This window comes from Osmerus mordax, chromosome 17 (assembly GCF_038355195.1).
Source record: "Osmerus mordax isolate fOsmMor3 chromosome 17, fOsmMor3.pri, whole genome shotgun sequence".
NCBI lineage: Eukaryota > Metazoa > Chordata > Actinopteri > Osmeriformes > Osmeridae > Osmerus > Osmerus mordax.
In genome coordinates, this window is record NC_090066.1 from 2,454,541 (window position 1) to 2,480,605 (window position 26,065).

Here is a 26,065-nt window from a genome sequence, read left to right on the forward strand (position 1 = left end):
GAGAAATGGAAATGCAGACATAGAGAGAGAGAAAGATTTCTACAGAGAGAGAGATTGAGGATCATCCAGGCTAATCTATGAGGACCAGTGGACCAGCATTCAGTTTGAATGTGGAGTGCCCCTGTGTTCCAGTGGTTTTGGTGTTCTGTGTAAATGTGCCACATGAGCAAATCTTTTGGAGCGTGCTCTGTAGGAAGCTGTCAGCTCAGCTGCTGTCACTGCACAACTCTGCTCCAGTACACACACACACACACACACACACACACACACACACACACACACACACACACACACACACACCCTCACAGCTGGTTTCAGGAGGGGAAATGAAACACTTTACAGAAGTGTGTGTGTGTGTGTGTTCCAGTGTAGGAGACCTGTGCATGCGCCTCCGGAGGTGAGGCCACAGCTTTCCCTTCATGTGACTGGCTAGCTCTACGTCCTCTAATCCACGCTTTACACACACGTAATGATTCTGGCGCTCAGCCAGGAGTTGGTGTTACTAGAACACACACACGTGCACCACGCAACACACACATGCTACACACACACTCTCTCTCTCTCTCTGTCTCTGTCTCTGTCTCTGTCTCTCTCCCTCTGTATCAAGGTTCACTAGGACAGAGGGTATTGGTTCCAGGGCTGTGTGTTTGTGGGGCCTGGTGGGTGTGTGTCCTAGGAGGATCTGCCCCTGTTACATCTGCTACTTTGCAGATGAAATGACGTCCAAAAAAGTTTCATCTCAGCTCCAGGGCCAGTTATGTTCTTTCATCAGACGGGTCAATTAAATTGCAATCACTTGAGGGACGCTGTATAATTTGTCTCAAAGAAGGGGAGAGAGCACCAGGCCCAGAGGCCAATCGTTGATTGATCAATGTCACTGTAAAAAGCTTTGTATAGAGGGCCATTTTCACAAACATCAACTTGGACCACTGTGTATTATCATCAGCATCAGCAGTTACCTCTCATGGGAGAAACCTGGTATCTCTCTCTCTTTCTCTCTTAAATCAACACACAGTTCAGATAGGAGAAAGCTGGTTTCTCTCTCTCTACAGTCTGTAAATCAGTACGTTGAAACAGAACTAGTGATGTAGTTCTTATGAATGCTACATTCTACTGTATAGACTCGGGAACCTTGAATATAGGCCTAGATCTTAGTGCAAAAACACTGTCCTCCTCTGAGAGAGACAGAGAGAGAGAGACAGAGAGAGAGAGACAGAGAGAGAGAGACAGAGAGAGACAGAGAGAGAGACAGAGAGAGAGACAGAGAGAGAGAGAGAGAGAGAGAGACAGAGAGACAGAGAGAGACAGAGAGAGAGAGAGACAGACAGAGAGAGACAGAGAGACAGAGAGAGAGACAGAGAGACAGAGAAAGAGACAGAGAGAGAGACAGAGAGAGAGACAGAGAGAGAGACAGAGAGAGAGACAGAGAGAGAGACAGAGAGAGAGACAGAGAGAGAGACAGAGAGAGAGACAGAGAGAGAGACAGAGAGAGAGACAGAGAATATGCACACACACACACACTCCCTGGTGGACCTCTGTTCTCCAGACACGGCCAGAGGGGGGGGGGGGGGGGGGGGGGGGTGACAGTGTCAGTGTCTGTTTGAGAGTTCTGTCTGACATGGAACAAGCATGGTTGTTACTGACAGCATTCTTTCAGTGTCTTTTATATAATTGAGAGTAATTTATGTAGATGCATTCCCCTACCAGCTACCACTGGCCTTAATTCGAGTTGTGTGTGTGTAACTCACTGTTAAGGCAGGTGATGGCTGTGACTTGTGACTGCAAGATATTTTCAAGAATTAGCGCCAAGTGATGCATAAGTGTGTGTGATTGTGTGTGTGCTCCCCTCCCCTGTCCTTTACTGCACTCAGCTTTCCTCATCCCCATCCCATCCTCCCACCCTCCATCCCATCCCATGTCATTACTTGGCTACATGACTTGGCTACACAGAGAGAGTGGGGGTGTCGCAGGGGTCTGTATCTTCAGCTTGTTCACCTTGACGTGGCCTCTGTGAGCTGGTCGGCTGGAAGAGAGCTAAGCGTGACGGTGCCTCCATCCTCCGTCCTGCCATGTAGAACTACAGACTAAACCATACCATGCTTGGTACCACCAGAGAAAGAGAGAGAGAGAGAAAGATGGACAGATGGAGAAAAAGGAGAGGAATGAAGAAAAATATTAAGTGATTTAGAGAGGAAGAGAGAGAGAGGGAGACAGAGACAGATGGAGAGAGAGAGTCGGGGTGCTGACAAGCAGAGAGGAGTTCCTGTGGACTGGAGTTTCTGTGGAAGTCCTTGGCACCTTGGGTTGCTAAGATACCCGGAAAGACAGTCAGCTTAGAGAGACCGCTCGGCTCCTCTTCTCTGGCCTCCTCCTCTTCTCACCCCTGTGTGTGTGTGTGTGTGTACTTGTCTTAGTTGTGAATCTCAGTGTACTCTAACCCCCTCTCCTCTGTCTCCCCCAGGTCCAGTTGTCCAGCAGCCTCTCTCTCCACAGTAAAGGCAGACCTGAACCCAGGCTGCATCTACTGGGCCCAGTCCAGTCCAGCCCAGCCCAGCCCCCACCCTCATCCAGATTACATCTGGTTCCACCTGGCATCTTCACCCACTCCAGTCCAACCCACTCCAGTCCAGTCCGGTTGGATCCGGCCCAGTCCTTCCAGCTTTCCGTCTTTTGGTGTCCGGGCCTTTCCGACGGAGTCCAGTCCAGAGGAGAGGGTGTCGGTCCAGCAGTTCAAGCTGGACGGAGGGGAGCTGAGGGGGGCCGAGGGCCCGGCCTTCGTACTCAGACACAGAGGGGTCGCCCCCGTCGCCGCCGATGCCGGTACTACAGCCGCCACACACGCCCGAACTACAAATCCCACCAGCCCACGGGAGCAGGATGACACTACAGACTCCGCCCACCTCAGCCCAGTCGGCCCCGTACAGAACGAGGTGAGTTCTCATCACAGGTTCCTACTGGCACCACTGCTACCTACACCACAGACTTCTCTGCTGCCTGCAGCTTTCTGCCTGCAGCCAGTCCACCACCTGCCCTGGCCCGCACAGGAGCTTCTCTGTTGAACAGGCCTCAAGATTTCCATACGTGGTTCACTTCCCGTAATACTAGAGCCATCATTTAAATCAATATGACAGAAACTTTGTTCCCTTATATACCGCTATCGCTGACACACGCATCAGTGTGCTTAAAAGACGTCTCTTGATTGGTTAGATTCAGTGGTCAGTGGAACGTATATTACCTAGTTAGAGAGTGAAGCTGTTTAATAAAGCCCTATGTGTGTAATGTTGACACTGTGATACATCCCAGTTACAACCTGATTCTGATCCACCAGCTGACAGACCAGTACTGACTGGCTGACTGGCTGGCTGTCTGACTGGCTCCCTCACTATTCCCTGAGAGAGACACATGAGACAGTCCACTTCTGGTGTGGCATGACAATGTCTTAACAGATTCATAGATGAGAAGCTTTATGAGAGCTTTGCTCCAACTCTTTTTCACACCCTCTCTCTCTTTCTTGCTTTCTTTCACTGTCTCTCTCTCTCTTGCTCTTCCTATAAATGGTATTTAGATTGAAACAGCTTTATTGCCATGATAAAGGAACATTTGTTTTGCCAAAACACACAGCGTGCCCGGGTGTAAACCCTGTCCTAGATGAGTCAGAACAGCCCTCCAACCTGGTCAGCCTGTGTTGACACGCATGCAGGCCTTGTCCCTGCTCTCCATCCTGCTGGCTGACGTCATGCGTGTGTGCGTGTGCGTGTGTGTGGGCCTGCGGTCTAGTGCAGTGCCCTTCATCCCTGGTCCTCAGGGCCCACTGTGCTGTATGTTTGCTCCAACGCACCTCGTCTAAATGAAAAGTCATTACCAAGCTCTGTAGGAGCATCATGACGTCCTATTCATTTAATCAAGGTGTTCTGGAAGAGGGAAACACCTCAAACATACAGGAGAGTGGGCCCTGAGGACCAGGGTTGAAGACTGGTCTAGCGCTTCTGATATCTCATTAGATGGTTCTGATATCTCTCTCATTAGACAGTTCTGATATCTCATTAGATGGTTCTGATATCTCTCTCATTAGACAGTTCTGATATCTCTCTCATTAGATGGTTCTGAGTTAACAGGTGGGAGGGTTTTCTGCTGCAAGTTCAGGTTGCCTAGCATTGATGTTTACTGTGTGAAAGGCTGTTGCGCTCCAGCTGAGACCAGCAGGGGGCCTCCAGAACAGCAGAGGGGGCTAGCGAGCGTCTACTATAATGAGACCATGGGGGCCCAGTTCTTCATCCCAGAGGTGGAATGGGACGCACACACACACACACACACACACACACACACACACACACACACACACACACACACACAGGTTCTTTCCTCCTTAATTACAAGGGGAGGGATAGGGAGAGAGGGAGAGAGGGAGAGAGGGAGAGAGGGAGGGAGGGAGGGAGGGAGGGAGGGAGGGAGGGAGGGAGGTACAGGCAAGGAGAGAGAATGAGAGACATGTTCAAGTGGAGGATTTTCATGATGAGAATGAAGTTTCAGACACACACACACACAGGCATTGAGGTAGAGACAGAGACTATCTCGCTCTTTCATCTCTGCCTCCAGCCATGCTTCTTCTTTTCTCACTCTGAATATTTCACACATGCCTCTCACATCTCTCTCACATCTCTCTTTCTCTCCCCCTTCTCATTGGTTTATCTCTTTCTCTCCCCCTTCTCTACCTGCACACATCTGTGATCGGTACTGCCTGTTATAGTATGACATGATTCAATAAAGTCTAGTATATTTTAATTTATTTAACTTTATTTGCAGACTCAAGGTCCAGATAGAAAAATACACATAACATATTACAAGAGGGGTACACACAAACATAAATACATACAGACATACTGACTACCACATATTACGTAAGGGGAACATACAAAACACACACATACATACATACATACATACATACATACATACATACATACATACATACATACAAATATAGCTCATATCTATGCACAACAATTAAAACAGGTATATATATGTGTTCCAGTGTTTCCAGGTATAGTACAGTACAGTATAGTCTCATATGGTATCCTTGTTCAGTATAGTACAGTCTAGTATAGTACAGTCTAGTATTGTATGGTATAGTACAGTCTAGTATTGTATGGTATAGTATAGTCTAGTATTGTATGGTACAGTACAGTATAGTCTCATATGGTATCCTTGTTCAGTATAGTACTGTCTAGTATAGTACAGTCTAGTATTGTATGGTACAGTACAGTATAGTCTCATATGGTATCCTTGTTCAGTATAGTACAGTCTAGTATAGTACAGTACAGTCTAGTGTAGCAAATGATTGTGTCTGTAAGCTGGGTCTCTGTGGCCTCATCAGTAGGTCTGTGGTACAGGGGAGAGGGGTCAGGGCGTCGTGAAAGCTGTTTACACAGCGAGGCACGCACACACACGCTCACACACACTCACACACACTCACACACACTCACACACACTCACTCCACTCTATTCAGCCAACTGAAAGGTAATCTGGGGCCAGCCCTTTCAGCAGCCAAAACCTGAGAGCGTTTGGGGCCTCCCGCCCCAGTCATCAGGGGCCCTGCCTAACACTACACTTCACTGCCCTGCTTTTCATACATTGAGTGTGTGTGTGTGTGTTTGTTTTAAGAAAGTTTTGTTTGAATTTCAAGTTTTACCACTGGAGCAGACGACCGGTTGAGCGTGGGGTGAAGTCAAACCGGTTTTGTTGTACAGAACAGGCCTGGATGTCTAGAGGCGGTTCAGGTCAAGCCCCTGGGTCATTCTCCTACACCCTAACACACCCACACACACACACACACACACACACACACACACATCTACATGCACGCACACACACACACTGTTGCCAGAAGCAGTTGGGGATTTGAGTCCCACCCTTGTTTTGATCTGAGATGCTATCACCACATCAAATCCTGTGATACAATGGGAAGGTTGTTTACTTCCGTCAGCTAACCAACCAACCAGGCAGGAAGGAAGGCAGCCAGTCACGAAATCAGTCACAAAATGGAAATACCAGACAACTACTCTGGAATGTGTTTGGTAGAGGCATGATGTCTTCAACCCTTCAACTTTAGACTACTGTTCCACTGTGTTCCAACACTTTTTCTTAAAGGTTTGAAAGGAACTGTGCATGTGTGCGTGCCTACAGGGAGAGAAGGATAAACAGCAATGTGTGCGTGTCACGTGTTGTGTTCTGGCGTCAGCAGGGTTACTGTGTACAAGGGTCAGCAGCACTTCCTTATTGGTCTCGGCGTGCTCTCATTGGCTGAGCGTTTTTTCGGAGAGACCGCCCTCTTCCTGGAACATGTGATCGTGGTGTTGTCTTCCAGACAGTTGAGATTGTATACCTCAGCTGAACCGCACAGCCCCCTCCGCTCTCAGACCAGGAGGTCTGCATTTTCACACTTTTGACACTTTATTTTGCTCATGTATGTTTTGGGGTTTCGACTACTGACGATCTTCTAGCATCTTTAGTTCTCCAGTGAAGATGCGCACACACTGATCTAACTTAATCCTTGTGTTATCTTCGGGTCATTCTGACCCATCAGTCATTGTGACCCACCGTCGTATTGCGACAACTTTACCGCATACAAAAACAAAGTGAAGCATTTCCTTTTAACCGTTGGGCTGTCTCAGACCCCCTACATTGCAAAGGTTAAAAGAAAATTATTTTTATTTGTTTTTGTATTGGGTAAAATTGGGTAAACACAACGATGGTTCGTTATGAACCTTTGGGTCATGTGACCCGAAGGCAGCACAAGGGTTAAGTCGCACACGCTGACTGAAGGGCACACACACACACACACACAGAAGAGGATCCTAAAGAGGGTGAGCCTGAGTGGTGGTGTAGGATGGTCACAAAGTGGTCTTGAGACAGAGAGGGAGGAAGTGAGGTTGTGTGTGTGTGTGTGTGTGTGTGTGCTAATGAGCATTAGTGGGCTAATGCATGCAGAGTTCTACACACGGGCTATCCATCTCTCTTTCTCTCTCTCGCTCTCTCTCGCTCTCTCTCGCTCTCTCTGTCTCACTGTCCCCCTCTGTCTTTCTCACCCCCCCTGCTCTCTCTCGCTCTCTCTCGCTCTCTCTGTCTCACTCTGTCCCCCTCTGTATTTCTCACTTTCTCTCTAAATATCTCACTCTCTGACCCTCTCTCTTTCTGTGTGTCTCTCACCCAGTAGCTCTAGGTCAGTAGCTCTGGTCTGTAGCTCTAGGTCAGTAGCTCTGGTCTGTAGCTCTGGTCTGTAGCTCTGGTCAGTAGCTCTGGTCTGTAGCTCTGGTCTGTAGCTCTAGGTCAGTAGCTCTAGGTCAGTAGCTCTGGTCTGTAGCTCTGGTCAGTAGCTCTGGTCTGTAGCTCTAGGTCAGTAGCTCTAGGTCAGTAGCTCTGGTCTGTAGCTCTGGTCTGTAGCTCTGGTCTGTAGCTCTAGGTCAGTAGCTCTGGTCTGTAGCTCTGGTCTGTAGCTCTAGGTCAGTAGCTCTGGTCTGTAGCTCTAGGTCAGGCTCCAAGGCTGGCGTGTCCTCAGCCGGCCCAGGGCCAGGCTGCTGACTGGCCAGATAAGCTGCCTTGGCAGTAGCTTTTCTCTTCATCTGATAAGGTAATGCACTGATTGGTCTGTCTGTCAAGGAAGTAGATGGGGCAGGGAGGGGAGGCCTTGCCCCTTCCCCCAAAAAACAAACAAAACATAAAAATGGGATTTGTATAGACGTGTGTGTGTTGTTGTTGTTGTTGTTGTTGAGGACAGAGAGGTTAAAGGTTAGTGTGCTAGAAGCTGATTAACACACAAATCCTTCCCATCGTCTTGTAGTGTGCATGGTTAGTGACCTTCAACCCTGGGTTGGTGATGTCACCGTGTCCTGTGGGATCACAGCTGTGGTTGATTAGAACACAGTTGAGAGGAATATTTCAGAGAAAAGGGAGTGTTCCACTGAAAAACATTTGAACAACAGGCTCTGCGCAATCTTCCGCATGTGACTGGACTGAGGGAACATTCTCTCACACACACACACACACACACATCAACACACTTGTGTTCCCTTAGTTAATAAGCTTTAATGAAACAGATATGATAAGGTCAATCATGATACTGCTGTGGGCTAATCACTGCCCTGGACTTGTGTGGGATTATAACATGACTGGACACACACACGCGCACACACACACACGCTAATCTGACCTCAGTAAACAGACATGCCCAGCAGCCCCTTAGCAGCCCCATGACAGCCTGGCATCTAACAAGATTACAGAACATTTCAGAGAGAAAGAAAAGATTCCCAAGACCAGGGCCCCAAGACCAGGACCCAAGACCAGGGACCGGGACCCAAGACTAGGGACCCAGGACTAGGGCCCCAGGACCAGGGCCTGAGTAGCCATCCTAGTAGCATACCTAGCCTACTAAGCCTGGACTACCACATCATGTGGTATATTTGACTAAAAAATGACAACAACAAAAAATGACTAAATATATTTGTAGATCTGGACAGTGTTAATTGGGTGTCAGATGGCTGACCAGTTAGGGAATCAGGCTATTAATCAGAAGGTTGCCGGTTCAATTTCTGGCTGTGAAAAATGACGTGTCCTTGGGCAAGGCACTTCACCCTACTTGCCTCAGGGGGGAATGTCCCTGTACTTACTGTAAGTCGCTCTGGATAAGAGCGTCTGCTAAATGACTAAATGTAAATGTTAATTCTTCTGCCTCTGTCCACATTCCTCCCTCAGCAGACTTCTTCTTAACAAGTCTGGCAAGCCCACTGTCTCCAGTATCTAGGTCACTGGTAAAGCCCAGCCTGCAACGACTATGGATTGGTTTGCTATGGACGGAACTGTATAAGCTACGGAAAGGTTGTTCATCTTTGAATAATTGAGAGCCTATGCATCACATATCAAGGGGTTTAGGTTTCCCAGCGATGAGGCTCAGCGTGTAAGATGTTTCCTGTGGAAAAAGTTTTCTGGATGAAATATTTGCTCCATGTCAGTTGTGACTAGGGGCCCACATGGACTACATGCTATATGCTCCAAATATCTGCTGTGAATAGGTTTGTGTGTGTGTGTGTGTGTGTGTGTGTTGGGGAGGGTGCAGAGAAGCATGTAGTAATGTCTTTAGTAGATTATGTGCATGATGGCTTCCTCGTGGCTGAGTAATTTAGCACAGTGAAGGTGAACACACTTTTGTGTGTGAGAATACATGGGTGCCCAAAAGAGAATGTGTGTTTGTGAACAAGGTCATTGTGGCGTTTGATGTTTGTCGTACCGTTAGTTTGGGGTGTGTGTGTGTGTGTGTGCTTGCTATGAAAACAGGCATAGCATGTCTGACATACTTGGGTTGTGTCATGTATGTTGCCAGAACAGGAGAATTTATGAATGTCTTCCTCAATGTGTGCTGGGTTCTGAAGCACATGGCATTCTACGTTACTTCTCCCAAAGACACACACACACACAGCTCGTATAAATAGGTAGGCCTGCCCTGCTGTGTTGCAGTAAAATATATAGAGTCGCTCTAAAAAATGTGTGTGTGTGTTTGCGGCAGCAGCTTTTCAGAGCGCTCCCTTGAGTCTACGCTCCAGGGTGGTGTGTGGAGCTTGGAGGGCACCCTGTCACCTGGTAACTCTCTTTCACTCAGCGAGAGAGCGAGAGGGGGAGAGAGAGAGATTTCTCAGCCTGTACTTGGGTTAGGCCTGCCTCCTGGCAGGCTAGCCAGCTCCATGTTCTCCTCCCTCCCACACAAACACTGGGAGGGCTTATTAATACTTGAGTTGTGTGGATGACTGGGAGGGAGTCAGGTGGCTGAGCGGTGAGGGAGTCGGACTAGTAATCCGAAGGTTGCCAGTTCGATTCCCGGTCATGCCAACTGACGTTGTGTCCTTGGGCAAGGCACTTCACCCTACTTGCCTCGGGGGGGGATGTCCCTGTACTTACTGTAAGTCGCTCTGGATAAGAGCGTCTGCTAAATGACTAAATGTAAATGTAAATGACTGTGTCTTCCAGCCTCTCTGACACAGGAGGGCTTTAGCTGGGACACCTCCAGTGCAGCCAGATGATGACAAATGTTTTATGTTGACACAGTACTACACACACACACATACACACACACACACACACACATACACACACACACACACACACACACACACACGCTAATCTGACCTCAGTAAACAGACATGCCCAGCAGCCCCTTAGCACACACAGAGTAAGAGTGCTGAATTGTTCTAGAGTTTAATGATGTGTGTGACCGTACTGCCTATGTTCATACACACACACACACACACTTGCAGCATTCCCACAACACAGTCAAGTTTGTATGTTTTGCCGGCAGCCATGGGAAATGGGTTAGTCATGCATTATAAACACAGCCTGCGTCTACCACACAGCTTAGTCTTGATGCATCCCTCTCTCCATGCGTACACGCACGCACACACACACGCACACACACACACACATCCTGGCTTGTCCTCTGGAGTTGTCTCCTAACAATCTCTCACTATAGTGAAGCCAGATTAGACTAGACCTCACCTGACCAGCCTGACTACACCAGACCAGACTAGACTAGACCTCACCTGACCAGCCTGACTACACCAGACCAGACTAGACTAGACCTCACCTCACCAGCCTGACTACACCAGACCAGACTAGACTAGACCTCACCTCACCAGCCTGACTACACCAGACCAGACTAGATTAGACCTCACCTCACCAGCCTGACTACACCAGACCAGACTAGATTAGACTAGACCTCACCTCACCAGCCTGACTACACCAGACCAGACTAGATTAGACTAGACCTCACCTCACCAGCCTGAGTAGACCTCACCTCACTAGGCTGTGTACAGAGAACAGGACACTGATATCTTGCCTCAGAGCCAGCCTGTGGAAAATGCCACAAAGTGCAGGTCATGCCAATCAATACAATATAAACCACCCCCTCCCCCTCTCTGTGTGACCCTGTATGGCCTGTGCGTGTGTGCGTGTGCGTGTGCGTGTGCGTGTGCGTGTGTGTGTGTGTGTCTCTAAACGTGATGAGGTGAAAACGTGTGTGTGTCACGGTGAACTTCATACTATTCTGTTTCCTGTGTGTTTTATCTGAATTTGAACCCTGTGTGTCTGTTTCCTCAGAGCGTGTCTGAGGAGAGGACAGAGAGAGTGGAGGATGGAGAGCAGGCGGAGGATGGAGAGAGGGAGCCTGTGGAGGAGGAGAAGACGCCGGACGAGGGCTTCATGGGCATGAAGCCGCTGCTACAAGCCCACCACGCCATGGAGAAGATGGAGGAGTTCGTACACAAGGTTTGTAATTACACACGCACACTCGCAATCGAAGACACACACACACAGATGACTTCTCAGGAATTCTCTCTCCCTCTCTCTCCCCCTCCCTCTCTCTCCCCCTCACTTTCTCTCCCCCTCCTTATCGCTCTCCCTCTCTCTCTCTCTCACCCCTGGTTCTCCCCCTCCTCACCCCTGGTTCTCCCCCTCCTCACCCCTGGTTCTCCCCCTCCTCACCCCTGGTTCTCCCTGCTCTGAGCCGGTTCTGAAAGAGCTCTGTGAGGCCAGCCCAGCAATGTGACCTGTGATAAACCAGAACCAGACCCAGACAGAAATAGTTCTTCTCCAACCCTCGCCCCATCTAGGGAACAAGCATGGCTTGCTGCTGCTGCTGTTGAAATTGCAGACAGCAGGTTGTCAGTTCCCCAAATTAACCCCTGGAAAGGGCTGTCCTGATGAATGGAGAGCTTGTCAATGACTCATGTTTCTGGTCACATGCTCTGTATGCCCGCGCGCAATCAAACACGCACACTGTACCTCAGACTGGGCCATTCCAGAGGTGGGACTGTCTATAAATACTCTTGACCTGATACTGCTGACATATGGTCCCATCCTAAGCTGTCACTCATGACCACCCCTGGCCTTCTGGCAGAATGGTCTAACCCAATATGCACCGTGATTAGCTAACTGGTTTAGAGTGGGCTGGTAATCTCCTGGATCATATAATGGTTCTGGCTGCAGTCTTGTTGTGTTGTGAAATGTAATTTAGTGGAGCTAGTTCTGTCATTCAGAAGGCACATTCCTACAGATTAGCACATCTGCAGCAGATAGTTCTCAGAGAGGAAGGGAGAAAGGAAAGGAGGAAGGAAAGAAGAATGGAAGGAAGGTAGGAAATAAATGAAAGAGAAAGAAGGAAGGCAAGGATGTTGAGTGCATGTTCATAGTAGCACAGCAGAGCTGGCCTTAGCAATCAGGTCTTTGATTGGTTAAGAGGGCATAATAAACCCTCCTTTTTTATGTTTCCTCCAATCAGGTATGGGAGGGCCGGTGGCGGGTCATCCCTCATGATGTTCTTCCTGATTGGCTGAAGGACAACGACTTCCTGTTGCATGGGCACCGCCCCCCCATGCCCTCCTTCAGAGCCTGCTTCAAGAGCATCTTCAGGATCCACACAGAGACGGGCAACATCTGGACACATCTACTCGGTAAGACACACACACACATTCACTCTCACACACACATTCACTCTCACATACACACACACACACATTCACGCTCACACACACTTTCACTCTCACATACACACACACACACATTCACGCTCATACACACTTTCACTCTCACATACACACACACACACATTCACGCTCATACACACATTCACTCTCACATACACACACACATTCACGCTCACATTTACCGTTACATTTATTCATTTAGCAGACGCTTTTATCCAAAGCGACTTCCAAGAGAGAGCTTTACAAAAGTGCATAGGTCAATAATCATAAACAATGAGATAGCCCCAAAAACACTGTGGGTAACCAAAACATGAAGCATACATTGTGAAAAGCAAATAAGTGCCAATGGGAAGAAACATGAGAGCATGTAGTTAAACAAATTACAAATTAAACAACGTGAACCTCAAAAGTGCAAGTGTACCTGTAGGAAAGCAAGCAACAATAATATAATTTACAGCGAATACAAGTAGTTAAATCAGTTACAACTAACCAACAAGTGCAGCAAGTCCCTCAATAAGTGTCCTTGTGATCCTGGAGGAACTAACATCGGATCCAACAAATCATTCCTAAGTACCGTTGGACTCCCGGAACAAGTGAGTCTTAAGCCTTTTCTTGAAGGTGGGGAGACGGTCAGTGTCTCCGATGGAGGGGGGGAGATGATTCCACCATTGGGGGGCCAGACAGGAGAAGAGCTTGGGTTGGGAGCGGGCGCTCTTGAGAGGTGGGACCACCAGACGGTTGTCAGAAGAAGACCGTAGGTGGTGGGTGGGCGTGTAAGGCTGGAGGAGAGACTGGATGTACACACCCGGGAACCCTGTGGGACACCAGTGGAGAGCTGGCTGGAGTCTGACATGTTTCCTCCCCAGAGGACCTGGTAGGATCTCCCCAACAGGTAGGATGAGATCCACTGAAGTGAAGTGCCAGAGATGCCTATCTCAGAAAGTCTAGCGAGCGCGCACACACACACTCAATCGCTCGCTCTCACAGACACCCACACACACTTTCAAACGGACCACTCGACAGAACTCAGCCCAACACTGCCCCCTTGTGTCAGTTCCGTGTCCTGCAAGTCAAACCTGGACTGACTTTTGCTTTCTCTTCCTCCTCATTTCCCTGTGCCTCTCCCTCCTCCCTCCTCGCCCAGGCTGCCTATTCTTCCTGTGTCTGGGGCTCATGTACATGTTCCGGACCAACAAGGCCTTCGTAGCCCCCTTCCAGGAGAAGATAGTCATCGGCGTGTTCTTCCTGGGAGCCATCCTGTGTCTGTCCTTCTCCTGGCTCTTCCACACGGTGTACTGCCACTCTGAGGGCGTGTCACGCGTCTTCTCCAAGTAAGCTCCGTCTACCATCACAAGGATTCACTATGTCCCATGTTGTTTCTGTCTTATCTAAACTTCTCATCGTTCTCCAAGTTGTCTAATCTAATAACTCATTGCCTGCCTGGCTCCTCCCTTCCTCTATCCCGCCTCCCTCCCCTTTCCTCCCTCCTCCTCCTCCCTCCCTCTCTCCCCTCCTCCCTTCCTCTATCCCGCCTCCCTCCCCTTTCCTCCCTCCTCCTCCTCCCTCCCTCTCTCCCCTCCTCCCTTCCTCTATCCCGCCTCCCTCCCCTTTCCTCCCTCCTTCTCCTCCCTCCCTCTCTCCCCTCCTCCCTTCCTCTATCCCGCCTCCCTTTCCTCCCTCCTCCTCCTCCCTCCCTCCCTCCCTCCCCAGGTTGGACTACTCTGGTATAGCCTTCCTGATCATGGGCTCGTTTGTTCCGTGGCTCTACTACTCCTTCTACTGTTCCCCCCAGCCGTGCTTCATCTACCTGATCGTGGTGTGCATCCTGGGCCTGGCCGCCATCACCGTCTCCCAGTGCGACTTCTTCGCCACGCCGCAATACCGCGGCGTCCGAGCAGGTACTGTGAGCGGGTGTGCGTGGGTTTGTGAGTGTGTGTGCCCCCCCCCCCCCCCCTGTATCAAGCTTCTTAACCAACTGTAAACTTCTCTAAAAACACCCCTCACACACTGCACACACAGATAACTACACACTCAACAACCTGCTTACATTTTCCTCAGACAAACCCAAAATACTTTAGGTAACAGCTTGGTCTGTGTGTCCACTGTGTGTGTGTGGCAAGGGCCCAAAATGTCTTTCACAGTGTGTGAGTGTGTCACGGTGTGTAGAGGTAGCTGATTTGAAGAAACTCACTTATTTAACCCCTGTGACACCTTGCTGAGCCTGTCCTGTCCCTTGTGTCCCTAGGTGTGTTTGTGGGCCTGGGTCTGAGTGGGGTCGTCCCCAGCCTGCACTTTGTCATTTCGGAGGGCTTCCTGAGGGCCACCACCATGGGCCAGATGGGCTGGCTGCTGCTCATGGCCACCCTGTACATCACTGGAGCCTGCCTCTACGCAGCACGCATACCTGAGAGGTTCTTCCCTGGGAAGTGTGACATTTGGGTATGTAGCATGGGTTCACACACACACACACATGTACATGCAAATAGATACTACACACACACACACACACAAATGCGTGCGAATAGATACTACTCACTCACACACACAATACCTGTATTTCTCAGGGGTAGAAATACACACATGCCAACATCTGTCCTCCTCTTCTTCTCCTGTCCAGTTCCACTCCCACCAGCTGTTCCACATCCTGGTGGTAGCAGGAGCGTTCGTCCACTTCCACGGCGTGTCCAACCTGCAGGAGTTCCGCTACACTGCTGGGGCTGGCTGTGCCGTGGAGGACGCCCTGTGAACCATCGACCGGTCGTCACGGCAACACACCGCCCTGGGGAGACACACACACACACACACAGACTCTCACACACACACTTTCTCTCCTCCCCGCAGCGAAACAGGCTGCTTTGCCTCCCTGTACATCCCTGGATGACCTCCAGAGAGCAACATTAAAACAGACAGGGAGTTATTTTCCTTGAGTGGGAAACCTATATAACTATGTATGACCTTTGTTCTGTTGTTTTGAATCTTTGATGGTTTGATTGATTTCATTTGGTTGCATCAAGGTTTTGTTTTGTTTGTTATTGAGACTGGTTTTTCAACCGGCCCGATGATGATGATTTGGAGTTTGTTATGGTTGAATGTTGGATGATACATATTTTTGCTTATGGTGCAGAGAGAAACATAATTGTTTTTTGCTAAATGCAATGAGGGTTGTCCGGGGAGAAAAACTCTAAATAATTCTAAAAGGAATTGAAAAAGAAAAGAAGAAAAAAAACACTAGGTTTTCCTTCAGTCTCTCTTTGACAAGGGTGTTTAGGTTTGGGATGTGCCGCTTTCAAACCGTTTTTTCATGTAAATAAGATTTCTAAATTTTGGGTTATATAGATTTGTATTAAATAAATATATATATATATATATAAAATAACAAAAAAAAAAAGAGATTTTGGACAAGAATAGAAAAGCTGAGGGGGAAGAAAACACAGATACAACAAGTAAGACTGAAACAAAACAAAAACTAAACAATTGTTGTAGCTTTGAGGAGTAGCACACTCGCTCATACACACAACCTGCGTGCTAGAGATCTACCAGTAGGTCCCAGTACCCCTTACAGGTGCCTTTCTGAGGCCCAGAGTCAGGGACCAGGCTGGGTTCCCTGTGGTGTTGTCCCCCCAGATAGACACTCCCAGACCCAGGTCTAGGGAACGCCAGGGTGCTACTGTGTGACAGTGGTTTCAGCCTCCTTCGACCAGATCAACATGAAGAACAACAGTGCATCTCAGTGTTTGGTTTGGGTGTCTTTTCATTTTTAGAACCATTTATTTTTTATTGTTTACCATGACCGTTGATAAAAAGCTTTATTTTCAACTTATTTTTTCTTTCTTTTTGTTTGCCCAGCTGCACTTGGCTGGACATGATGATGATGATTTGTTTTGCTCTGTAGTTATTTGGGAAGGGATGAGTTCAATGATCAATGCAGGTTAAGGCTTGAGACCCTCCATTCATCTGTTTGTTCATCGTTTATCTATTTCCAAATTGTCCAGGACCAGGGCAGAAAGAGACAGCGTTGTCTATGATTAGCTTCTCTTCTACCCCAGTTCTCCCAGACAGCTCTTCTATCCCCAGCTAAGGGAGAAGGCTTCTGAGAGTTGGTGTGTTTGAATGGTATGGGATGGGGGGATGGGGGGGGGGGGGGGGGGGGGGGCTGTGTTTAAAGCTTGTATCCTGTTGCAGTGTTGCAATTCAGTTCCTCCTGTACTCGAGGTAGTACCTCAAGGTAGAAAGGAGAGTCCAAGGAGGCTGATCAAACCCTTTTTCTAGAGTTTTCTGACAATTTTGGGGTTAGTTTTAGTCAACTCCACACAGGACTGCGCTACCAGACTGCAGCGGTCTTGTGGGACTGTCCGGCTACCGGAAACATCGGAGGAAGCTGCTGTGTTGTTTAAGTGTTAGCGTTTTTTTGTTTTGTTTTTTGTGTTTGAGGCGGGTGGGGGTAGGGGGGGTGAATTTTTTGTTTGTTGTTGAAGCACACATAGTGTTGTGGAAGAGTGTATGATTGCAATAGACCTTTATATCTGCTGTATTGTTCTAATAAACGTTTTTTTGGAAACTTGTTCTTTTTATTGTACTGTTTTTATTACAAGTCAAACTGCAATGATAATGAAACAAAATAATGTTTACACTGTGCCGTAACAGTGACGTGGTAGATCCGTTTTATTTAGATGAATACAGACATAAAAAATCGATCGATGTTGACGTCGATTGCTGAGCAGCTGTTCGATCCAACTTTCTCTTCGGATCCAGGCAGCTATATTAACTCGTGACTGTCGAAGGTTCCACTTGACCTAGCTTGAAATTCACTGTCGGGTTGTATTTCATCTCTTGGAACTGCAATGGCAACATCTGTGAAATTAAACACCGGTGCAGAAATGCCTATTGTTGGTCTTGGGACATGGAAGGTGCGTTTCTAAATAATATTACGAGTGTGAAAACTAGTAGCGATTAAGACAAGTACTTCCGTTTCGCTAGCATAATGGATGTCTAGCTACATGAGTATCTGTATCAATCGTGCAGTTCACACATTACATGTTAATAATTCCAGTTGCAAGCCTTTGTTGAATTGAGAAGTTTTCTTTGTCGTTTAACTTTGAAAGTCAGGTAATAGGATATGAAATATTCATGCATCGCTTCACTCGCTTGATTAGGCTATTTATAACACTTACAACTAGCCAAATCAAATTATGCACATTGATTAATAATCTGTATAATATAGCGACTGATTAAACAGTTTCTTTAGGTAAATGTTTTAGTTTTTCGTATCAGCTATCTTAGTATCTATATGGAGGATGTAAAAAAACGTCTGTCTCTGACCCATCAGTCCCCGCCAGGTAAAGTGACGGAGGCAGTGAAGGCTGCCATCTCTGCAGGGTACAGGCACATCGACGGAGCCTTCGTCTACCAGAACGAGGCAGAGGTGGGAGAAGGAATAAACGCCATGGTGAAAGACGGCGTGGTGAAGAGAGAGGACCTGTTTGTGGTCAGCAAGGTGAGACAGCCTTAGCCAGGGCGCGAGTGGGCAGCAGCCTGGTTGTAATGAATGATGCAGACAGAATCGTGCAGTTTATGATGTGCCATCAAGTTAAATCTCTAGACTCCATGTTTACTTCTTATTTTTTCCTCTTTTTCTTATGTGTTTAGGGTGGGGTATGATATTGTGAAATGACACTGTTGTTGGGTGAAAACCTTGGCACAGTTGCTACATATTGGGATTTTTTATATTAGGATGTGTGACTAGTGACAACTGATGACAAATGTGATCAGTGACATATGATTAAGTAACAACTTAAATCGTTAAATATCCATATCTCCTTTCTCCAGCTGTGGTGCACCTTCCATGAGAAGTCTCTGGTTAAGGGAGCCTGTCAGAAAACTCTCAGTGATCTCAGACTGGACTACCTGGATCTCTACCTTGTCCACTGGCCAATGGGCTTCCAGGTAGAGTTGGGGTGTTTATTATAATGTAGTTCATTGTGTCAGTAGCGAGGGAATTCAGTATCTTTTATGTGCTTTTCATGGTAGTTAAATCAACACTGGTTTGCAGGCTGGCTCTGACCTTTTCCCACTGGACAGTGAAGGGTTGACCATCACCGATGGAACCAACTTCCTGGACACCTGGGAGGTGAGAAAGACAATCACTCATTCACATCCCTGCATCCCCTTTGTTTTCATCTGTAGGTCAACTGTTTCGTTGCAAAACAATATGAGTCATATTCATATTTGTTCCTGTTTCTGCTGACTTTCTGACCAGGCCATGGAGGAGCTGGTGGATGCGGGTCTGGTCAAGGCCATTGGCATCTCAAACTTTAACAAGAATCAGATTGAAGCCCTCCTGAACAAGCCTGGCCTCAAGTACAAACCTGCCACCAACCAGGTACAGGGATTCATTTTATACCCAGAAACTGGTATATCAGAGAGAGAGTAACTGTGTCAGTAGCTCTGCAGTCTGATTGTCTGCTGAAACAGGAAGAACAAAACAATCCTGCCAGCCCCGAGGGGGCTTCTAGAACTCTCTGTAAAGGCCAGAGCCCTGTGATGTCATTACAATGTCCTTATCTCTCATTTCCTGCCATCTTATTGGCAGAGAACGGTCTGACAGTGGCAGGGACCTCCAGGGCCAGACATCAGGGCTGTCATGGTGACCTTCAATCGCTGTTGTTTGTCTGAGACATCCGTCCTAGTAAATGCCCTGCTTCTCTCAACCATGGAGTCACACTCCCCGCTGACACACCCGTCTCTGCTTTCGGTGTGTTCTGTTGACACTAGACAACTTTCACAGATGGCAGAACGACCCAAAAGTGTTGCACCTTCCTCGCAGTGCTCATACTTGTTTCTCAAAGTGCATCATTAACTTACTGATCAATGGCTTAACTCCTTTGTTTAATTGTCACCAACAACTATTAATGAATAGTGTGTGTGTGTTCAGATTGAGTGCCACCCCTACCTAACCCAGGAGAAGCTGATCAGCTACTGTCACTCTAAGGGCATCTCTGTGACGGGCTACAGTCCTCTGGGCTCCCCAGACAGACCCTGGTCAGATCACACTGCCCAGCTCACCAACACCCACAGCACACATCCACACAGCTGTAACACACTAGCCTCCTCACCTACTCCATCTCTGCCTGTCCTTATGAACAGTCTCGGGCCCCAGGTTTGACTGGCAGTGACACTGTGTGTCCTTGTGTCCTCCAGGGCCAAGCCAGATGACCCCTCCCTCCTGGACGACTCCAACATCAAGGCCATCGCTGAGAAGTACAACAAGACATCCGCTCAGGTGCCTCAGAGACAGGGGTTGTGTGAAATGCACACAAACTGTTATGGTGTTATGCACCAAATTAATGTTCTGGCAGCAGCAACATCTGACCTATGAACCCACCTAACCCTCCAGGTCCTGATCAGGTTCCAAGTCCAGAGGAACGTCATAGTCATCCCCAAGTCCATCACTCCTCAGCGCATCCAGGAGAACTTCCAGGTAGAAAGCCCTAGTTATTCACGTACTCCGATGACCACTAGTGTGTGCATGGACTCTGTTTGACACATTTTCCTCTTCGAGATGTTGCTTGTTTTGAAATTGTAATACTGTTCCCTGTGTGTGTTTGTGTCCGTGTGCGCGCACACTGCAGGTGTTTGACTTTGAGCTGACCAAGGACGAGATGAAGATCATTCTGGGGTTCAACAGAAGCTGGAGGGCCTGTCCCATGCATTGGTAAGACCACAACAATAACAACATAGGAAGCACAGTGTCATCCATCTATTTAAGGAACACGACTAGTTTGATATTCTACCTTGAACAAGCACCCTGTCTCTCTAAATGAATTGTTCTTCTCTCCTCTTCTAGGGGCATGAAGCATAAAGACTATCCATTCAACGCAGAGTTCTGAAGGAACATACTTTACTGTTTACATCAGAGCTACTCTCTACAGTAGTCATTATTTGCATATAACCTTTATTTAACCAGGAAAGATTCTTGAGATTACAAATCTCTTTTTTAAGAACGTCCTGGTCAAGATAGACTGCAGAAAGTCAGTTCATAGGTCAAATGGAAATCCAAAACATATTCCCCCAACCAGTCATTTAGAATAAGCCTAATGTGTGAAGTGGCTCAAGATCTGATGTATTACCTCCCAAGTGTCCAGGAAATTACTGTCATCTGGGATGACTTTTTCCTGTTCGTTGACAGGGAAGATATTGTCACCAGGCTGTAGTATCAAACATCAGTTGCTTAGCAGTACATTACTACTTGTGATGTAAGAAAATTGGAGGCGGGTGGGGGTGGAGTTTTTTGTTGTTGAAGCACACATATTGTTGCAGAAGAGTGTATGATTGCAATATACCTTTATTTCTGCTGTATTGTTCTAATAAACGTTTTTCTGAAATATTGTTCATGTTTTTTTCATTGTGCTGTTTTTATTTCAAGCCAAACTGCAAAGATAATAAAATAACGTGTACATTGTGTCGACAAGCTATGACAAAACTAATAGTCTAGTAATGAGTACAGGGCTCTCAAGTTGAATCAAAAGTTTGGGGTGGGATTACCATAACTGTCAACGTTTGGATACAGAAATCCTGGAGACCAGGATTAGGGAGTCAGGTGGCTGAGCGGTGAGGGAGTCGGGCTAGTAATCCGAAGGTTCCCAGTTCGATTCCCGGTCATGCCAACTGACGTTGTGTCCTTGGGCAAGGCACTTCACCCTACTTGCCTCAGGGTAATGTCCCTGTACTTACTGTAAGTCGCTCTGGATAAGAGCGTCTGCTAAATGACTAAATGTAAATGTAGACCAGGAGGGAGAGCTGCTGGTGTTTCATATGGTAGGTGGCATTTAACTCAGTATAACTCTGTAACTCGAGACCGCTTAAATCGGCACAAATTTAGCGTATGTGCCCTAGTCCATTAATTGTATATTGCTGGACAAGTTATCCCTTCTCAGCGTGAGAAATACAAGGTGTTGCGTGAGACTTGAGCCCTGCTGAATAGTGTACATCTATAGGCGGAAATTCCGGGGGGGACAGCAGGGACACGACCCCCCCCCATCCTGAGAAAAAATATGATCCCCCCCAATAGATCACTGTAAACCTAAGGACATTTAAATAACATTAATAATATACATTTAACATATTACAATGTAGGCTATGTGTTCTAGAAGTAATTTTGGTGTCCCCCTCAGGGAATTGCTCTTGAGAAAATGTCATATAATTTCCCCCCCCAAAATTGATAGCAGATTTTCGCCACTGCCTACATCAGATGTTTGGAGTTTAACTTGCTCTGCCTCACTTCTTTCTCAATTTTAGACACTTCTGCTTTTGATAAATCTTGCCTAGGTTGCCAAATGTGCTAGGACCTGCAGGCAATACCAATCCACCGGTGTTGACGTCGATTGTTGAACGTACTGCCAGACCCACCCTTATCTTCGGATCCAGCTGTATTAACTTGTGACTGCTTGTCAAAGATTCCACTTAACCTAGCTTGAAATTCTCCGTCGGGTTGAACTTCGTCTCTTGGAATTGCAATGGCAAAAACTGTGAAACTAAACACCGGTGCAGAAATGCCTATTGTTGGTCTTGGGACATGGAAGGTGCGTTTCTAAATAATATTACAAGTGTCGCAACTTGATAATGTAGTTTACTGTAACCTAATAGTAAAAAAAAAAAAACGGTTGTAGACAACATAATGGCTAGTCTAGTAGTCTTTATATTTTGTTTGTATTTTTTTTTGTTTTAATCACTGCCAGTTGCAAGCTTTTGTTGAATTGATAAGTTTTCTTCGTCATTGAACTTTGAAAGTCAGTTAATTGGAATGAAATATTCATGTCGCTTCACTTGCTTGATTACTTATTCTGTATAACACTTAACCAGCCAACTCAAATTATGCACATAGATTAATAATCAGATTATTAATCTGTGTAATATAGCGACTGATTAAACATTTTGTTTAGGTAAATGTTGTATAGTTTTTCGTATCAGCTATCTTAGTATCTATATGGAGGAGGTAAAAAACGTTTGTCTCTGACCCATCAGTCCCCACCAGGTAAAGTGAGAGAGGCAGTGAAGGCTGCCATCTCTGCAGGGTACAGGCACATCGACGGAGCCTTCGTCTACCAGAACGAGGAAGAGGTGGGAGAAGGAATAAACGCCATGGTGAAAGATGGCGTGGTGAAGAGAGAGGACCTGTTTGTGGTCAGCAAGGTGAGACAGCCTTAGCCAGGGCAGGACTCCCGTGTTGAGCGGGTGGGCAGCCTGGTTGTAATGAATGATGCAGCAGACCATGCAGTTTATGATGCGTCATAGAAATCAAACACCTTCCATGTTTTCTCTCTCTCATTGTGTTTAGGGTGTGGTGTGATATTAGGTGCGTTCGACTTCATGCAGCGCCGGCGTCGTCTGCAGCCGCCTGCAGCCCGGCTGACTTGAAGCAGCCAATGGCATTCTCAGATTCAAGGCAGCCGGCTGCAGCCGGCTGTCGGCGCCGCCGACGCTGCATGAAGTCGACCACACCTAACGTGAAATTACACTGTTGTTGGGTGAAAACCTCTGGACAGTTGTTGCTATATTGGGATTATTTATATTAGGATGTGTGACTAGTTACAAATGTGACCAGTGACCGATAATTAAGTAACAACTTAAATCGTTAAATATCCATATCTCCTCTCCAGCTGTGGTGCACCTTCCATGAGAAGTCTCTGGTTAAGGGAGCCTGTCAGAAAACTCTCAGTGATCTCAGACTGGACTACCTAGATCTCTACCTTGTCCACTTGCCAATGGGCTTCCAGGTAAGACCAAACTATTTTCCTCAAAGCCACAAGTGTATATGAGAGGCTTGAAAAATCATGGAAAAAAGGATATCATGCCAATACAGTATGAATACTCTTTTGAAAGTTTACCCATAAAATTGAGCTCCTGTTTTGGGTGTTTCAAAAGCCCAAAACCTTTGTTTCTACATTTCTTTAAGCTTGATTAACTTTCAAGAGACACATCTTGAACAGCATAATTCAGTTTTTAATGTAGTTTTTTGTGTCAGTTCAGTCAGAGACTTTGGTATCTTTTGTGCTTTTCATGGTAGTTAAATCAACACTGGTTTGCAGGCTGGCTCTGAGCTTATCCCACTGGACAGTGAAGGGTTGGCCATCACCGATGGAACCAACTTCCTGGACACCTGGGAGGTGAGACAGACGATCACGCATTCACATCCCTGCATCCCCTTCGTTTTCATCTGTAGGTCAACTGTTTCATTGCAAAACAATATGAGTCATATTCATATTTGTTCCTGTTTCTGCTGACTTTCTGACCAGGCCATGGAGGAGCTGGTGGATGCGGGTCTGGTCAAGGCCATTGGCATCTCAAACTTTAACAAGGATCAGATTGAAGCCCTCCTGAACAAGCCTGGCCTCAAGTACAAACCTGCCACCAACCAGGTACAGGGATTCTCTTTATAACCAGAAACTCACAGGTATATCCTATTAATGCAGAAATCCTTAATACCTCTCAGACTAGGATTGAGCCAATGACATGATCTAATGATTAAATGAAAGAAGAATTTGTCAAATAACTGAACATCTAAAATCATATTTTGTGGGGGAGTATATTGACAGTTTTCTTAAAACCTACAAGTCCTTGAGTACTTAAAGGCACATTCCAAAATGTGACATTTGAAGTATCCTTTGTTTTAGCTGCTGTGTTTTTCAGGCACAAGAAGCCAAGCACAATCTACTATATAACCTTGATAAAGCTAATTTATAAATTGTAATATTGCATATAATAATTATAACATGTTTCTGTGCATGATGACATTCATTCTGTACATGATGACACATTACGTGTGTGTGTGTTCAGATTGAGTGCCACCCCTACCTGACCCAGGATAAACTGATCAGCTACTGTCACTCTAAGGACATTTTTGTGACGGGCTACAGTCCTCTGGGCTCCCCAGACAGACCCTGGTCAGATCACACTGCCCAGCTCACCAACACCCACAGCACACATCCACACAGCTGTAACACACTAGCTTCCTCATCTACTCCATCTCTGCCTGTCCTTATGAACAGTCTCGGGCCCCAGGTTTGACTGGCAGTGACACTGTGTGTCCTTGTGTCCTCCAGGGCCAAGCCAGATGACCCCTCCCTCCTGGACGACTCCAACATCAAGGCCATCGCTGAGAAGTACAACAAGACATCCGCTCAGGTGCCTCAGAGACAGGGGTTGTGTTAAATGCACACAAACTGTTACGGTGTTATGCACCAAATTAATGTTCTGGCAGCAGCAACATCTGACCTATGAACCCACCTAACCCTCCAGGTCCTGATCAGGTTCCAAGTCCAGAGGAACATCATAGTCATCCCCAAGTCCATCACTCCTCAGCGCATCCAGGAGAACTTCCAGGTAGAAGGCCCTAGTTATTCACGTACTCCGATGACCACTAGTGTGTGCATGGACTCTGTTTGACACATTTTCCTCATAGAGGTGTTGCTTGTTTTGAAATGGTAATACTGTTCCCTGTGTGTGTTTCTGTGTGCGCGCGGGCGCTCAGGTGTTTGACTTTGAGCTGACCGAGGACGAGATGAAGATCATTCTGGGGTTCAACAGAAACTGGAGAGCCGTTCCCATGGAATGGTGAGACCACAACAGTAACAACATAGGAAGCACAGTGTCATCCATCCGTTTAAGGAACACGACTAGTTTGATATTCTACCTTGAACGAGCACCGTGTCTCTCTAAATAATACATTCTTCTCTCTCCTTCCTCCTCTCTCTTCTATCCAGGGGTGTGAAGCATAAAGACTATCCATTCAACGCGGAGTTCTGAAGGAACATACTTTATTGTTTACAGCAGAGATTTAAAGCTTTCATTTTGTAACATGTTTGCCTTGTAATTGATTTCATTCATTTGCAATGTTATTAAATACGTATTTCATTTAACCGTATTTTGACCATTCTTGCTCTGATTTAACCCATAGAGTCAAATAACCGTAATTCTATTTGTATTGGCATTATTTGGTTCATGCTAATACACTGTTCAGTTTCTCATCTTCCCTTAAACCATAGGGGAATTCGTTTTGGTTGTTTGGCCAATATTTAACCCCCTACAATAGGATGAACGTTATTGTGAGCTAGTGTGTTTTTTGTTTTACCATTTATGTAGAATTGATGCATAGCTTAGGTTTGATTGATGCAAATTTGTTTTATAAAAATAACCTTTGGGGAAAAAAAGCTGTGTTCCCATACCTGAAAATGCATTATCTGGTCAATGTATTAACAAATACTTGAACAAGAACAGGTGTGTGATATCACATATCTCAATATGAATAATGAATAATCTGATTTGGGGAAATGGAAACACGTAATTTCCAGACATGCCTCCCACTAGGTCATAGACCTCTCCTGGCAACGTTTAAACTCCTAGTCTCATGATGAAAAGTCATGTTTGTTCTGTGTGACACAGAAGGATGTGATACTGCTGTTTCTGTATTTACTCTTTTATGCAATAAAGCTTTTGTCTGCGTGTGTGATAGTTTGTAACCGTGACAAAGCAAAATGAATACTAC

General features: G+C 46.7%; 3 protein-coding genes across 3 annotated transcripts in view; all 3 read left to right on the forward strand.

Annotated features, from left to right (window-relative positions):
• adipor2 (adiponectin receptor 2) overlaps positions 1-17,086 on the forward strand; it is a 21,269-nt gene extending 4,183 nt beyond the window's left edge. The window contains exons 2-8 of the mRNA XM_067254401.1: positions 2,462-2,930; positions 11,141-11,308; positions 12,321-12,492; positions 13,670-13,856; positions 14,236-14,423; positions 14,771-14,964; positions 15,143-17,086. Of these exons, the coding sequence (XP_067110502.1) occupies positions 11,243-11,308; positions 12,321-12,492; positions 13,670-13,856; positions 14,236-14,423; positions 14,771-14,964; positions 15,143-15,271 (936 nt within the window). The 5' untranslated portion in view covers positions 2,462-2,930; positions 11,141-11,242 and the 3' untranslated portion in view covers positions 15,272-17,086. The remainder of the gene's footprint in view (positions 1-2,461; positions 2,931-11,140; positions 11,309-12,320; positions 12,493-13,669; positions 13,857-14,235; positions 14,424-14,770; positions 14,965-15,142) is intronic.
• A 242-nt stretch (positions 17,087-17,328) lies between these two features.
• On the forward strand, positions 17,329-20,895 carry LOC136960074 (aldo-keto reductase family 1 member B1-like). Its single transcript, XM_067254402.1, has 10 exons — positions 17,329-17,432; positions 17,852-18,019; positions 18,352-18,468; positions 18,575-18,652; positions 18,782-18,904; positions 19,457-19,563; positions 19,723-19,804; positions 19,919-20,002; positions 20,154-20,236; positions 20,369-20,895. Exons 1-10 carry the CDS (start codon positions 17,367-17,369, stop codon positions 20,409-20,411), a joined length of 951 nt encoding a protein of 316 aa, XP_067110503.1. The 5' UTR covers positions 17,329-17,366; the 3' UTR covers positions 20,412-20,895.
• A 1,007-nt stretch (positions 20,896-21,902) lies between these two features.
• On the forward strand, positions 21,903-26,022 carry LOC136960071 (aldo-keto reductase family 1 member B1-like). Its single transcript, XM_067254400.1, has 10 exons — positions 21,903-22,103; positions 22,546-22,713; positions 23,181-23,297; positions 23,610-23,687; positions 23,817-23,939; positions 24,358-24,464; positions 24,624-24,705; positions 24,820-24,903; positions 25,052-25,134; positions 25,284-26,022. Exons 1-10 carry the CDS (start codon positions 22,038-22,040, stop codon positions 25,324-25,326), a joined length of 951 nt encoding a protein of 316 aa, XP_067110501.1. The 5' UTR covers positions 21,903-22,037; the 3' UTR covers positions 25,327-26,022.
• The last annotated feature ends 43 nt before the right edge of the window (positions 26,023-26,065 follow it).